Source organism: Thunnus thynnus, chromosome 5 (genome assembly GCF_963924715.1).
Source record: "Thunnus thynnus chromosome 5, fThuThy2.1, whole genome shotgun sequence".
NCBI classification, from domain to species: domain Eukaryota; kingdom Metazoa; phylum Chordata; class Actinopteri; order Scombriformes; family Scombridae; genus Thunnus; species Thunnus thynnus.
In genome coordinates, this window is record NC_089521.1 from 27,063,229 (window position 1) to 27,078,887 (window position 15,659).

The 15,659-nt window shown below is 40.0% G+C and overlaps 1 protein-coding gene across 4 annotated transcripts in view; it reads left to right on the plus strand.

Moving 5' to 3' along the window:
* The window catches only part of LOC137183406 (unconventional myosin-IXAb-like), a 160,191-nt gene that overhangs the window by 77,645 nt on the left and 66,887 nt on the right, over nucleotides 1–15,659 (plus strand). For 2 of the 4 annotated variants that reach the window (XM_067590435.1, XM_067590436.1), the window contains exons 3-6: nucleotides 1,646–1,740; nucleotides 4,121–4,183; nucleotides 9,520–9,619; nucleotides 12,442–12,495. In XM_067590435.1, the coding sequence (XP_067446536.1) occupies nucleotides 1,646–1,740; nucleotides 4,121–4,183; nucleotides 9,520–9,619; nucleotides 12,442–12,495 (312 nt within the window). The remainder of the gene's footprint in view (nucleotides 1–1,645; nucleotides 1,741–4,120; nucleotides 4,184–9,519; nucleotides 9,620–12,441; nucleotides 12,496–15,659) is intronic. The other 2 variants (XM_067590437.1, XM_067590438.1) reach the window with 1 other exon arrangement.

The window sequence follows — 15,659 nt, forward strand, 5'->3', positions numbered from 1 at the left end:
CGATAAATACTTTTTAAAAAAAAAAAAAGGAGCGAGAGACACAGAATGAAAGTTGGTTTGTCCTGATTTGGCTGTTAAATGTGTGTCAGGTCGGTGGTGTTGGGGGGAGGGTGTTTCTGAATGAATCATCTCAGAGATCAAAGCCCAATTCAAAAGCAGGATTTTACTTTTATTAACCGTGTTATTCCGGAGCTGTAGTATTCACCCAGCAGCCACAATCAATTATCTAACGCCCACTTCTCTCTCTCCCTCTCTCTCTCTCTCCCCTCCCTCCTCCTCTCCCTCCTCTCTCTCTCTCTGCTGGTTCTTATTTAGTCATTTGTCATAACTCCAAAATACTGATTGCATCAGCCTGAAATTTCGCCGCTGCTTCTGTGAACTGTGGTGCTGAAAAATAAAAATATGTTTTTCTCCCTCGCTAATGTCTCCTTTTACCAACTTCCGTGTTCTCTCTTCCTCCTTTTTCCTTCTTATTTTGTCCTTGTTTACTTCCTTTTTCTTCTTGCTCTCCTTTACTATCATCTCCACCTCTTAATCTCATCTCTTGATTGTTTCCATGTTTGTTTTTTTATCTTCTTTCGTCTCATCTGTTGTATTTTCTTCTTGTCTTTTGTTCATTTCTCTTTCTTTCCTGCTTTTCCTCTCGTCATCTCGGCCTCCACTTCTCCTCCTCCCTCTTTTTCTTTCTTCTTCAGCATCTTTGCTGTCTCCTCAAAAGTCTCTCTTTCTCCATCCTTGTCTCTCTACTTCTCCTCTCCTCTCCTCTCCTCTCCTCTCCTCCTCCTCTAACCAGCTCCATTGGGGCCCATCAGACCCCTAATGAGAACCTGAATGAGTCCTCCAGGGGCTTCTAATGATGGACTCCTGTGTGTGTGTGTGTGTGTGTGTGTGTGTGTGTGTGTGTTGGCAGAAACACAGACTCCCATGAGTCGTGACTGTCTGTTTTCAGCTCTGCAGCATGTTTGCCTTTATAGGAATTTGGCAGTTTAGTGCATGGTTGACGTGTCTGAGTGTGTGTGTGTGTCTGAATGTGTGTGTGTGTGTGTGTGTGTGTGTGTGTTTGTGCCTCTTGCGGGCCCCTTCCTGAGCCTCATGACCTATGTTGCAGCGTTATGATTGGTAGCTGTTGCCTCTGCTCCTAACACATTTTTTCACTTTGGTTCAGAGTTCAGTTCCCATCATAACAATCATGTGCAGATGTATTTTTAAGAGCCTGTAGATGTGACATCAAAAGGATGAAATATGGGTGAAAAACAGACACATCTAGGTATTAAAGACTTATTCTTTCATGCAATAGTGCTGCAGACATTTTCATCTTGAGTGTTATCAAGTGTCAGCACTGCTGCAGTCTGGCAAATCTCCCCGCCTACTGATCGTCTGGGGAAACGATGCTGTCCCCTGTTCTCCTCCGTAGTGAAATGCACGTCACTGCCCTAATGAGTTTGTATTGGTTGTGCAATGGAGGGTTGTTTTTTTTTAAACTCTCTAATTGTTTCCACCCAGTTTTAACAACGAAAGCTGGGAAATTGTCCTCAGTCTCTATTCAAGCGAAGACGTGTGAGTCTAGCGCTGCTGTACCTGCCAATCATCTCCTGTCTATGCTGATATGTTGACCTGAAGGTGACTCTTTCCATTTTCTCCTCAGGCCTTTGGGAACGCCAAGACGGCCCACAACAACAACTCCAGCCGTTTCGGCAAGTTCATCCAGGTCAACTACCAGGAGAGTGGCACTGTCAGGGGGTGAGACACACACACACACACACACACATACACACATACACACACGCAATATAAAATATAGTGTAGTATATGAAACACATAATTAGAAATTGCAAGTATGCAACTCACAAATCCACAGTCGTAGACCAACCAGCATCTGTTGATGGAGGGGAAACATTTAATCTCTCATAAATGCTGATTGAATCATTACTTAATAATTATTAATCATCAGGGTATGGTTTGTTAAAAATAAGTTTTATTTATTATCCTTCATTGATCAGATAAAATCATTACAATATAACTTTTATGTTGAGTTGTGACTTAAATCATTTCAAATCTTATTATTATTACTTATTATTGGTACATTAAGAGGTTGGTTTACAAGGTTTATTTTTCAATATGTAGTAACTGTTTTTTATTAACAAATGTAATAAATGAATATTAAAGCTGCAAGCAGCGATGATCGGGCCCTCGCACCCCAGCGCATGTCGAAGTGACGCTCAGTCGAAGGGCTTTTGTCAGTGACTTGTTGTGTAAAGTTTGAGGCAGATCCAACCATGTACACTCAAGTTATATCAATTTCCTCTGTCATGGCGAAACATCAAAACTCAACGCCACGCCACGGCCAAACCATCATGATCATACACTACTCTAGATGACACACACTGATTTTGAAGTCCTTACGATGACATCTGTAGGAGGAGTGCGTTAAAATACAAGGTATGCGAAATGGCCAAAAATTTGAAATTTTAAAGGGGGCGCTGTTGAGCCATTTTGCCACGCCCATTCAAAGCGACCACATAGGATTTTAGCTGACATCACTCTAGACATGTGTGTCAAGTTTCATGACTGTAGAGCAATCCCTTCTCCCTGAAAAACAGTATCATATTTCATGGCGAAGGATGTGTTGCCATGGTAACAGCATTCAGTTTTGGGTCATGAGCTGCCAAATGTAGCATCACCAAGGTCTTGTTTATTAGCTGACTTAATTTCAGGTGCATCAGCCAAATTTCCTAGGAGTAATTAGACAAAGTACGACGCATGATACTTCCTGTTGCCAGTAGGTGGCGCTATGACTTTCGCTAAATATGAGACTGAACATGTGTTCAGATTGGGACTCTTAACAAGCATATGAAATTTGGAAAAGATCAGACCACGTGGAGTCAAGTTATAAGGCATTGAAATTTCATGGCGTCACATCGAAATTCGCCGCGTCGCCATGGCAACACCTTTCAACGAAGGGTCACCAACTTCATAATATAAGATCTCCAAGGTCTTGAGGCTATTCTCAGTAAATTTCAGCTGGATTCCATCACCGTGCTGCCCACAGGGCGTCAGAGCGTAAAACATGTAACTTCCTGTTGCCAGGAGGTGGCGCTATGACTCATATCCTGTATTGTCACATGGACCCGTTCAGGGCGGGACTCTTATGAAGCACAAAAGGTTTGGCTCTCTTAGGATCATGTATGCCGGAGTTATAGCCGTTTCATTTTTCATGGCGAAGGATCGAAATTCGCCGCCCAGCCACGCCCCCTAGGAAAGACTAATGAGAATTGTTTTAATAACTTTTAATCTCCTATGCCTGTAGATAATACGGACCGAATTTGAAAGTCCTGGGGTCAAATCTCTAGGAGGAGTTCGTTAAAGTATGCGGGCTGGAAATGACAAAATCGGTGCAAAATTTCAACTTTGATACAAAATGGCCGACTTCCTGTTGGAGTTAGGCTATGTGTCCTTGGGACTTTTTGGTGCGTCTGGTCATGATACATATGCATACCGAATTTCGTTCTCCTACGACAATCTGTATCGAGGGGATCAATTCTAGGTGGCGCTGTCGAGCCATTTTGTCCCGCTTTATTTCGAGACCCATAAAATATCGAAATTTTCGCCAGTCCTGACATCTGTGCAAATTTTCATGAGTTTTCGTGCATGTTTAGGCCCTCAAAAATGCGTTTGTTTCGGAGGAATAATAATAATAACTCCTTCAGTTTCAATAGGGCTTCGCACCGGTCGGTGCTCGGGCCCTAATAAAACATTTGGTATTGATTGAATCCACATTGTAAATGTATAACTGTGGTTTACAATACTTTGATTCCTTGTTGAGAAACATTATTAATCAGCCATGAAGTTTTCTTGAGTTTCATTTCATGACTTGTTAAAATCACATTAAATTTAACTGTCTCTCTTGTTTGTTTGTATGTTTTCATATTTGCAGCTTTCTTCAGTTTCTTTATGTCTTAACAATCACTTGAGTCTGCAGCTCTGCTCTCTTCTCTGTTGTTGTCTTAACATCAACAGACTTGTTATGAGAGATGCAGCAGTGGAGTTTTCTCTTCAATGTCTCTTTTAACTTTGTCTGTCTGTATGTGTGTGTTTGTTTGTTTGTTTGTGGTGTTGTCAGAGCCTATGTGGAGAAATACCTGCTGGAGAAATCACGTCTTGTCTACCAGGAGCACAACGAGAGGTGAGAGGAGACGACAGAGATCCACACTCACCAACTCAGTGATGAATATCTGGATGAAAGCTGGATTTGTAGATGATATATGTGCTTTTTTTTTATCAGGCTGATGAAGAGTTTCTGAGAAAAGTTTTACCGGGTACTGATAATTTCATCAGTGGTACATTTGACAGATTGTGTGTTGACATATTTTCCCCTAGTTGGCCCGCTAACGTGGTGTTTGGTTTCTTGTGTTTTGGTTTTTAACATGCTCACTTGGTAAGATTTTGTCCCAGGCTCCACATATCTTAGATTTTAGTTTGACGATACAGAATGGCACATCATTTCTTTTGAATATGGAAACATGTGAAAAGCAAAACAGAAATTAATCAATACATTCATTTTAAGGATCCTATTTGCAATGCTAGCACAGTAGTTATTTTTTTTTTTTTTACTTTCTTAGGAGTAATCAGTAGTGCATTTGCAACTTCTACACATTTTCTGACCCAAATGTTGGATGTGTATGGAGATAAAATCTGGGTGAAAAAGAATTTAATCTGCTTTTTCAAAGAATTTTCAGGTATGTTTCAGTAAAAAAAAAACTAAATGATTAAACAGAAGTAACAGTGGGTGATGTGGTGCAGCCATAAATAATCTAAGAAATCAAAAATGAGAATCAGTAGGAACCGTATTTCCACTTGTCTGAGAGATAAGATGTCAAATCCATATCTTTCGTGTGCTCTCGTGTTCTTCGTCGAAGAAAATCAATACTGAAATAGCCTCCATTTCCTCTGCAACTGAGTATATATCTGGTGTCCATCTGAAATAGGCCTCTGCCCTTTGCTCATTTGACTCTGCAAACTATCAGGTTTCCTTCTGAGTTTGATCATTTTTGCCAGTTAATAATTTGACTAATTACACATCTGGACAGTTCCTAGAGAACGTGAAAATATGCAGTTCTTTGATATATATTTATACAATAGAGATTAGTTATGTTTCAAGTTTAATGTAATAACAACACTGTCTGTTCTCACTTCTTGTTTCTATTCATGCACTAGACAGCATGCACACCCACACACACACACACTCATACCTGCAATTACATGCAGGAGTCTCCACCTATACCCACATCCCTCAAAATCGTTTTTCTTCTCTAAGTCAACACACGCTTTCTGTATTTGACCGTTTCTGTCCCCATATCACTCATCTCTCCCTGGCGACAGCCAAAAGCTGAATCTACCAGCATAACCGCTTTGCCAGGGGAGGAAAATAAAACAATGTAAAACCCTCCAACGGTCATTTAATCCCTCTAACCCTGATTGGCCTGGAGTTTGTATTTCACCTGATGACAGGCGCTGGCGGCTATACAGATAGGGTAGAAATTAAAGACAGGACCTCCCAGAGAGACCAGACCTGAAGCAGAGAGGTGGGGGAGCAGGCAGGCTGATGATAAACAGCAAACTATCTTAAATTTTAAAGCCTGTTCCTTGACAGGTTGCCTCTGTACGACCTCAGTGTAGTAAAAAAAAAAAAAACACTGAGGTGGAACTGGCTGAGCTTACCAGCGATGCTGTCGAGCTTTATGACTCTGCAGTTTGACAGAATGGGAGTGAAGTCAGAAAATGGTCCGAGTGAGGATATGTCATTCAGCCAGTCAGGTCTGTCTGAAATTATGGGTACAAGTAGAGACTGTGCTAGCTAACAGTTAGTTAGTTATTCATATCATGTGTTAATAGTTTTAACTAAATGAAGATCATTATTAGTTGTAGCTGTAATAACTATAAAAGGACTGAGTAGCGTATACTGACAATGTACTGATAACATCAAGAGTCACCAGGCCTAACTTTTTCAACTGGCTTTCAGAATTGTTCAGATGTCCAGTAATGACGAATGAAAACTGAAAACTATTATAGAATAGTTTGACATTTTGGGAAATACACATATTTACTTTCTTGCTGGGAGTTGGATGAGAAGATTGATACCACTCAAGCTACCACCAGCAGCTGGTTAGCTTAGCTTAGCACAAAGCCTAGAAATAGCGGGAAACACCTAGCCTGGTTCTGTCCAATGGTAGGGAGTCCTGGCATCACTTAGGTTACCAGGCAACCAGTGGAGACTCTAGGAAAATACTTGTTTAAACTTTAGGTTAGCTTTAGAGGTGCTGGTAGGTGTATTTTGTTACCTTTCAGCAAAGGCTAGTTGTTTCCCCCTTTCTCCAGCTAAGCTAACCGGCTGCTCAGGTGACATGTTAAGGTTTACTGTTTAATGTAGGTTACAGATATCACTGTTGTCAGAGATATTACTTAAGATAAAAGGACTGCTTAATTGAAGTTACTGAGATTTTCAGGGTGTGACTGAACATGTCAGTTTAGAAGCTGTGAAGCCTGTAAATCACTCCAACTAGCTTTGACAGTGATTTGTGTGACTGTCAAAGAGTCAGAGGGAATGTTTGTTTTTCTTCCTGCTAGTACAGAGAGTGAGATATTCAGGAGGCTAAGCAAGACGCTTGTTCAGAGAATTTAAGGCACAGCTTGTTTTGGCTTCAGTTACAGCTCACAGTAGCTTGTGTGTTATTGTTCACTAATAATTTGCCAGCAAAATTGGGTAACATCTCATTGTTGTCCTCTTACTGAGGGACGATACAATACTAAGCTAACAGACATGAGAATGTTATCAATCTTCTTATCTAAATCACAGCAAGAATGGCAATAAAAATGTCAAATGATTATCTTATATATAAAGTGTAAAAAAACAAGCACTCTTGCAATAGTATTTTGTCACTTGATGTCACAAACTAACACATTCTACTTTTTGCAAAGTCTGAGTTTCTGGCTCAGTGCAGCAAAACAATTTTAAGCCATATGTCAGACATGTGCAGTTACATTATTGTACCTATTTGAACTTTTTCAAGACTGACTCATAAAAAGCAAAAACAGAGAACGACTGAGAGCAGTTGACGGTGAACTCAGCTTGTGGTCATTTCCAGTCAGGAGACCAGATAAATGTTCATCACCACAAACTCAGAGTTCACGCTGAAGTGATACTGTATTTTTAGTGAAGGCCACATGAACACAGTTGTGTGATAGTAACATTTTAGTAACGGGATAGAGGTTTGAACATGTAAATCATTGCAGACAAATGGGTGCCTTAAGCCTTGTAGCAGGTCAGCAAAGGGTGATTTGGGGTCAAGGGGACTGGTTTTTGTTTCGTTTTCATGACTGTGTGACAATTGCCGCACTGAAAAAAAACAGGAGAGATATGAGGCAAATATACTGCCTAGGGTGAAAGAGACAGATGTCCTAAAAACACCAGGAAGTTAGTCATTGTGGTTCAGATTTTATCAACACCTCATCAGTTGGAGCAGCAGCAGTAGCGGAAGGTGACACACGGCTCATGGCGGCAGATGAGGTACTTAACAACCCGTAATTTAGCGCCTGATTGCCGCAATTTCCGTCAAAATTCATACTCCTTCTCAGAGTCATAACTCAGTCAAATGTGAACACACAGAAATGATACACATATTTTTAGATCATGTGTGACTTACTCTTTCCGAGAATATATTATCTCTGATGTCCATCGTGAATAAACATCCATAAATCCACTTAGAAATCGTACAAAAAAGACGCTCAGGGAATAATCACATCTTTCCGTTTTCTTCGGTATCAAAGTAATTCAGTGATAGTTGTCTGTATATCCATGGGTACGTTGCCAACAGGAACTGCTAATAGCTAGTTCAGCATACTTTTTATCGGGCTAATTTGCCAAAAATGTAAACAAATGTAGGCTGAATTAAAGGAGGCTCAAATTGTAGCCCACATGTGGGTGGCTCATTCACTGTCTGTTACTAGTAAATGTTTATTTAAGGTTTTTTTTTTTTTAATGTGGAGTCCATTAATTATTCACCTGAATGTTTGTAATACATGGAAATACAGTAAGAAAACAGTAACGATATTTTAGCATCTTCACAGTTTTTTTTTGGTGGGGTAGAGAGTTGTGAATGTATTGTCCAACCCAAAGTGGGACTATTACAAGCAGGAGCCATGACAGTTATGAAAATATTAAACGTTGTAGTAGAGGTATTATTAATAAGTTAAAGCAGCACTAATACCATATCTCCTGTGTTTGACTGCTTACTTTCAGGTCCCAGAACCACTTCTGTAACTGTACACAAGTTTTAGTTGAAAACATCCTTCCACCCATCCACCAATTACAGTTTGGGTTTCCTCTATATTCTCCCTGGGCTTTATAACTTTCCACCACTCCATCAGGCACTAAGTGTCCCTGTGCAGAGAACAAGCTCATTTCCAGCTGTAATAGAATTACATCTCAGCACGTTGGCCAGAGCTCCAGCCTTTGTCACGGCTAATCACAACTCCTTACCTCCAGCCCACACACCACCACACTGCTGCTTTGTTTGACTTGAAACTTGAGCCCCACCGGGTCGAGGTCGAAGGTGTGACTTATTTGTTACATGTTGCAGGTTTGGGTTGAGAAATAAGCTCCAGATAGAAGGTTTTTCACTGTACTCTACTCCGAAGCTTTGAATGGAGTCTCAGTGGAGCGATTGGTCCCCAAATAAAAATGAGTGTCAGGGTCCTTTCACACCTAACTCGTTTGGTCCGGACTTTTGGGCTTTTCAGTTTGATCCAAACCAAAATTACAGATGTGAAACCTCCCCCGGACCACAGTACGGACCAAACAGCCGAACCTGGTCCAATAAAAAAAGATGGTCTCGGTCTGGATCAAACTGAACCATGGTTCGGTTCAGTTCTAGTGTGAAAACATTTTTTGGATGGTTCGGACTTTGGGACCAATTACAGGATGTTCCAGCGGGCTATCGTCAGAACTGGAAAAAGGAAAAATGAGCCGCGGTAGCACATGAGGAGAGGAGGAGAACGAGTTATTAATTGAAATAAGGTCCGACGACATTATAAAAAGTAAACTGGGAAAAATGTCGACACTTTCTAGGTATCTTCGGAGAGGATGAGAGAGAGGATATGCCACCAGAGGATAAAGTAATACCATAAGAATATTATTATAGTGGCAACAAAATGAATCTGTTCATTCGTTTTTCACAAGTAATTTAAATGGCGATAGAAGGCTACCCACCGAATTGTGTAGGAAGACGCAGCCCACGTAGGTGATGACGACAGGATGTAGGAATGTCATGTTAAGTTCTTTAGTGTGCTTGCATTATTGCAACGTGAAACCAAAACTAACCAGATCAAATGTATACGATGCAACAAAAACATGAACCTTGGTTCGGACTTTCAAGTGTGAAAAGGTCCTTAGAAGTGAATACAGGAAATGTGTTTTTTTTGTGCTGTAAAATCATACCCTGTTGTGTTTGTGTGCGTCTGTAGGAACTACCATGTGTTCTACTACCTGTTGGCCGGAGCCAGTGAAGAGGAGAGGAAGTCCTTCCACCTGCTCAAACCTGAGGAATACCACTACCTCAACCAGGTCCGCACATACAAACACACACTCGCACATACATGAACGCAGGCAACTCAGTATTCAGTGCAAAATAAATGCATGTATATACACAAATTCCACGTAAAAGATATTTATGTCGTCCTGTTGTGTAATCTGTCAGATTATTAAGCTCCTGTTTCTGCCGACATGAAAGAAAGAAAATAGAGAAAACAGGATTAGTATAATAATGATTGATTTTAAGAGTTACAGGGATACAAACCCTCTTAGAGGCTCCTAACAATAACTCAACATCCATGATTATGTACAAATAAAACTTATGAAAGTGACACTTTGGGCTTTGTGCATCTTCTGGTGCCGTCACTGCTAATAAGTACTGGCCTCGGTATCGAACTTTGCGTCATTTTGAAGAATTTTCTTCCTAAATGAAGTATCACTCATTAATTAAAGTTATTAGTAAAGAATTATTATCTAATTTACTGAAGGTTTCTTGTTTTAAAATGATGACAGAGACAAAGATTTCTGTCTTTTCTTAAATAAATAATAAAGTTTAGGTGGCTTTTTTAATAAACCCCTTTTTAAATAGAGCTTGTATATTTCTGAATTCTTCTGAAACCAATAGAAACGACCGATTAACCGAATAAAATTCAAACACAAAAGAATCCCTTTAACCTAGTGTACCTCAAAGAAAGGTATCGTAAAAAATGTTGATTTGGTATCTGCACTGAGACTTTCAATGATACCCGGCCCTACTCATGAGTCTCATCATGTAAATGTGAAACAGCAGAGACAAGATCTTATTCCTGTTCAGATGTACAGTTGTGTAGAAACAGTCGGTGCCGCAGGATTGAAGGGATAGAAAGGTCAAACCGACTGAAAGATATTAACGTTATAATTGCTCGTCTTGTCAGTAATTATCCAGCGTGGCGGTGTTTCGTTTGTATCAGGAGCTTTTTATGTTAGGAAATTGTCGGGTAACATAATACTGTGTCTGTACAGTGATTTATAATGATAAAGAGACTGTGTGAGTACATTTTACGATGCTGCAAAGAATTCAGAGCAGATTTGAAGTGGGAATAACAGTTTTTCTCAGAACTGGATGAGTTATTATTGAATAATAAAGCAAAGCTGCCGTGGATGGAAACCTAAATATGATGATAAACAATTCTGCCGACTCCGTTCCTTCCTTCCCTTCCCTTTCTGTTGGATCTTATTTACTCATTTATCATAACTGGAGCACTTCTCAGTACTCTGGAGTGTTGATTGCATCAGCCTAAAAATTTCAACCCAAAGCATCTGTGTGTGTCTCACATATGTGCGTGCATGTGTGTGTGTGTGTGTGTCTGGGTGTGTTTACGTGCTTGTGCACATGCCAAAAGCCCCCATATGTGTGCATCTTCTGCAGTGCATCTGTGTGCGTTGGCAGCAGATATGTGAGGATTCACATTCCCTCTTCTTACGGCAGCTTACTGGAGAAGCAACAAAAAAAAAAAAAAAAATGTCTTTGTTCATCTCATTTGGCTTCCCCAAAAAAGTAACAGTTTTTTTTCTGCTCCCTTAATCCCCACGACAACAACCCCCCCCCCCCCCCCCCCCCCCCACCCCACCCTCCGCTGCCGGCTGCCTGTTACTATGCAGCTCTGTTTCCATGGCAACAGCAAGACTCAGGAGTTAATCTGGCGCTGACTCTCGTGCAGAGGGCGCCGGCGGTCGCGTGTTTTTGTGTGCACATGCGTTCGTTAGAGCCGGGTGTGTTTGTGTGTGTGTGTGTGTGTGTGTGTGTGTCCCTGACAAACAGCAGGCGTGCAGCCAACACACACACACACACACACACACACACACACACACACACACACACACACACACAGGCAATCCATACACACATGGTGTCACAAAGGAGCAAAATCATTATCCATATTTAGCTCTCTTCCCTCTCAGAGATGGATTTTGTTCTCTGTTTTCGTTTGTCTCAGTGTCTGTTTTAGTGGTAAATCATAAGTACGTTTACTCAAGTGCTCCCATTTTCTGCTACTTTATACATCTACTCCACTGCATTTCAGAAGGAGATTTTGTTCTTTTTACCTAAGAATGGATGAATTTTGCAGTTAATCGCAATTGGAATCGTCCAACATTGATTCTTAAAATCTCAAGATCAAAAACAATTGTTCATCTGCACTAGATGTGCAGTGGTTATTTGTTGTAAATGGTTCAGTTAGTGCTGCATAATGTGTAAAATGTCTATTTTGTGTATATATAAATATAATGTGCACTTAACACAATTTTATATTCAAGGAAACAACAGTGTTGCTCACTTGTTGAAAGTAGAAGAATCGAATCAAATCAAATACATTTATTTGGCAGCCATAGTTACTGAGTAATTAGCTGATCATGATTTTCATATAAAACATATGATCAACTGGAAAATATAAGTCATTGTTACGGTATTACGGTATGTAATGGAGTTAAAATTGTCTCCAGCTCAACCAGCTCCATTAGTAAACTTCAACTTTAATGCAACAGTAATAATTAATGTGATGTTTTTATTAACATCTGAGTTCTTCCAGCGCTGCTGTCTCTCTTTTCATAGAGTAAGAAAGGAGGTTATGTCACTCAGAGTATAAAGTTTTCACACACTGATGCGGTCTCTTAAATCTAAACCATTTATATCCACCACCATCTCCGATCAGGCCACATCATGGATTTAATTATTGCGACTCTGGAGATGCGTGTGTGTGTGTGTCCGTTCCTGTGTGTGTGTGTGAGGATTAGTAATTTTTTCCTCACATATTAACAGCATGTGTAATTTTGTGTGTGATTCATGCCTTCTTTAACCCGCTCTGCCTTGCTTCCAGATGACAAAGAAATCACACAAACTCCACTGGGACAATTACTATGAGAGCGAGCTGGTCAGTATTATGTGGATGACAAGTTGTTTGTGTGCGTCTGTGCTCATGGGTGTGTCGTGGTACTCTGGGGTTTTTTTGGTGCCGGTCTTGGTCTTGTTCTCTCGCCGCTGTCCACACATGCCTGCTTTCACTGAAACGGACTAAAGATGGAGGCGACCTGGAGTGACCTCAGCTGGTCGAGCTCTATGAAGAACCGCCTCTAAAATGTTTAAAGGGATACCTTGATGTGATGATTTTACTCTATTTGGTTATTTTTTTCTCTCAAGAAATGTGTCATTTTGAAAAATGTTCTTCCAAAATGAAGTCTCTTTCTAATTATGATTCTTGGTAAAGAATTATAAGCTAATTTAATGTATGTTTCTTGTTTTTCAAATCATTACAGACAAGGATTTGTGCTTCTTTAAAAGAAAGATAATGAATAATTAAGTTAAGTTGGCTTTTTTAATAAAGCTCTCTTTAAACAGAGCACTTACATTACATTGTGTGAACCAAGAGAAATGGCTACACTGACTAACCGAATGAAATTAAAACACAACAGAATCCCTTTAAACTCGACATCTTTGGCTTTGGATGCTCTGCTGTCAGGAGATGGGGGATGATGTCAAACCGCCATCTTTAAAGGGAAGGTTCAGGATTTTATCCTCACCGCTACATTTTAATATTTAATAGTTGACATACACTTAAACACTGTACTGTAAATATAGTGGTAGGTCTAAAGTATGAGAGAGTAAAAAATAACATTTCTGCATTTGCAGTAGAGCCGCAACAATTAGTCGATTAATCGATCAGTAGAAAATTAAGTGGAAACTATTTTGATAATCAAACTAATCGTGTCATGTCATTGCAGCTTCTCAAATGTGAAGATTTGAAGCTTACATGATAGTGAACTGAATATCCATAAATGTTGTTTTTGAGGCTGAGACACTTGTCACTAAATGACTGCAATGGAAATGGTCAGTGACATAATGACAAAATAGATACTGAAGACACTGACAGTTGTACAGAAATTGTCATAAATGAGCCCTTTTGGTTGGTTGAACATCCTCCCAAGTGTTCAACCATTCAAGCAATGATAGTGTAAGTCATTGGGGATGTTTAAGTCAATATTGTGGGTTGTTTTTGGTCATTAGCAATATCGATATTTTGGAATAATAAGCAAGTAGCATCTTTTCTTTAAGATTATTGTTTGGCATTTATTTCATAGTTGAAAGCGCTGAGAAAGAGGAATTATGGGTAAAGACATGCAAAAAAGGTCCACAGCTGGAGTTGAACCGTGGATGCTGATCTGTCTTAACCAACAGGCTACCAGGACGCCCCATAACCAAGTTTATCTTCAGTGTAAAATCACATTAGTTGTCTTAATACACTTTACAAAAAAAGGACAACAACCAGATGTCTCTGGAATATAAACTTGTATCAGCTTAAGTTGTTACTTCTTCACTCTGCACTGACATTAGCGAGACAGAAGGCAATAACCAAAATGGTCAGTGAGAAACTATCGTTCCCTACACGCTGCTTGTTCTTCTTCTTTAATGATCATTAGGGAACACTAGGTTCACATCCTGAAACTTCCCTCTAAGTGTGTGGTCCATTTTGTGTGTGTGTGTGTGTGTGTGTTTGCTGTTTCACTGGCCTCTGAGCCTACCACTGTCTTGCCGGCCTCCACCTGAAGTGAGTAATGTTTGGTCAGTGGGATTTGTTGTGTGTGGTTAAGGGATTCACTATTTCCTAATGGAAGATTATGTTACTTTGACTTTGCCGCCGAGCAAACACTTGACATGAGAGTCGGTCAGTATAAATACCGCTTGTATGTTAGTCTTGCTGTATTTCCCTCTTGACTTTGGCTCTTTGTCTCCTACTTTTTTTAAACTGTTCTTTAATCCAGCAAAGGCTTTTTGAGGACACTCACAGTTTTTGAGCTCTTAAGTTGCTTTGCGTTCATGCAGTTAAAGAAGGAATCCACCAAAAATCTTTTTCAGTATCAAAAAACTCACCTCCTGTGTGCTTGGAAAAGTGGCTCCGAAACACTGTTGTCAGTTAGGATTCCCTGAAGTTAGGCGACCCAGAGTCAAAAATGTATCCTGTATCAAACTGTCAACGGAAATTTCTCAAATCACTTGTGAAGAATATTTACTCCACCCATAGGTCCACTGGAAGCAGCATTTTTAACAATTTATGGATAAAGTGAGGATTGTTTGGAACATGCTGAACATGTGGATCAACAGTAGAGAACTGGATTATGTTGCAGCAGCGGTTTTAGAAATTTCCATGGAAGCTTTGATACTTCTGATGATGTTTTGATTGATGTGTTTGGTACTGTGACTCTGGGTTGCCATTTGAAAACACTAACTTTTGTGAATTCAAGCTGACTGGAGCAATCCTCAAAATATGAGTAAGCTATAGAGATTTCAGAGCCAGCCTACGGGGGGTGAATATTTGATAGTCAAAAGACAGATGTTCAGTTGAGTTTTCCCACTACAGCAATAGTTCATGGTTTTTACTAAATATGCTTATTCGCTTTCTGTCTGAGAGTGAGATGAGAAGATTGAGATCTATCATACGTGTTAAGTACGCAGCTGGAGTCAGGATGTGTTTAGCCTAGCTTAGCAGTGAAAAATTACACCCACCTACACCGCTAAAGCTCCCTTATTCACACACAGTATCTTGTTTGATTGCCCGTTTTTAAAAAATAAATAAATAAATAAATGCAACAGTGTTTGGTTTTGGTCAGAGTTACGTGCCAGAACAATTTCTTGCTTCTTGCTTTTCAACAGCTGGAGGCACTGACTGTACACAGCATCCCGAAGTCTTGTTGTCACACTGAGCTTGCCTGGTTTGGTACCATTGTGCCAAAACTGCTCCTCGAACGTATCTTGTAACCCACGCTAAAGCTGAAGCACAGTAGCACTGGGTGAATGGATAAACTGCTACAGCACATAACTCCTCTTAAAAACTGCAATTTCACATTCATGTTTATGTATTGGTGAGGCAAACAAGATACATATGTAGAGTAAAAAGTCAGCTTTAAAGGTGTTAGTAGCCACATTTTTTACAGTTACTATGCTAAGCTAGGCTAACCATACTCTGACTGCAGCTTCGTACTTAACACACAGACGAGATCTGTATCAATCTTCTCATCTTACTCTTAGAAATGAGCAAAAAAA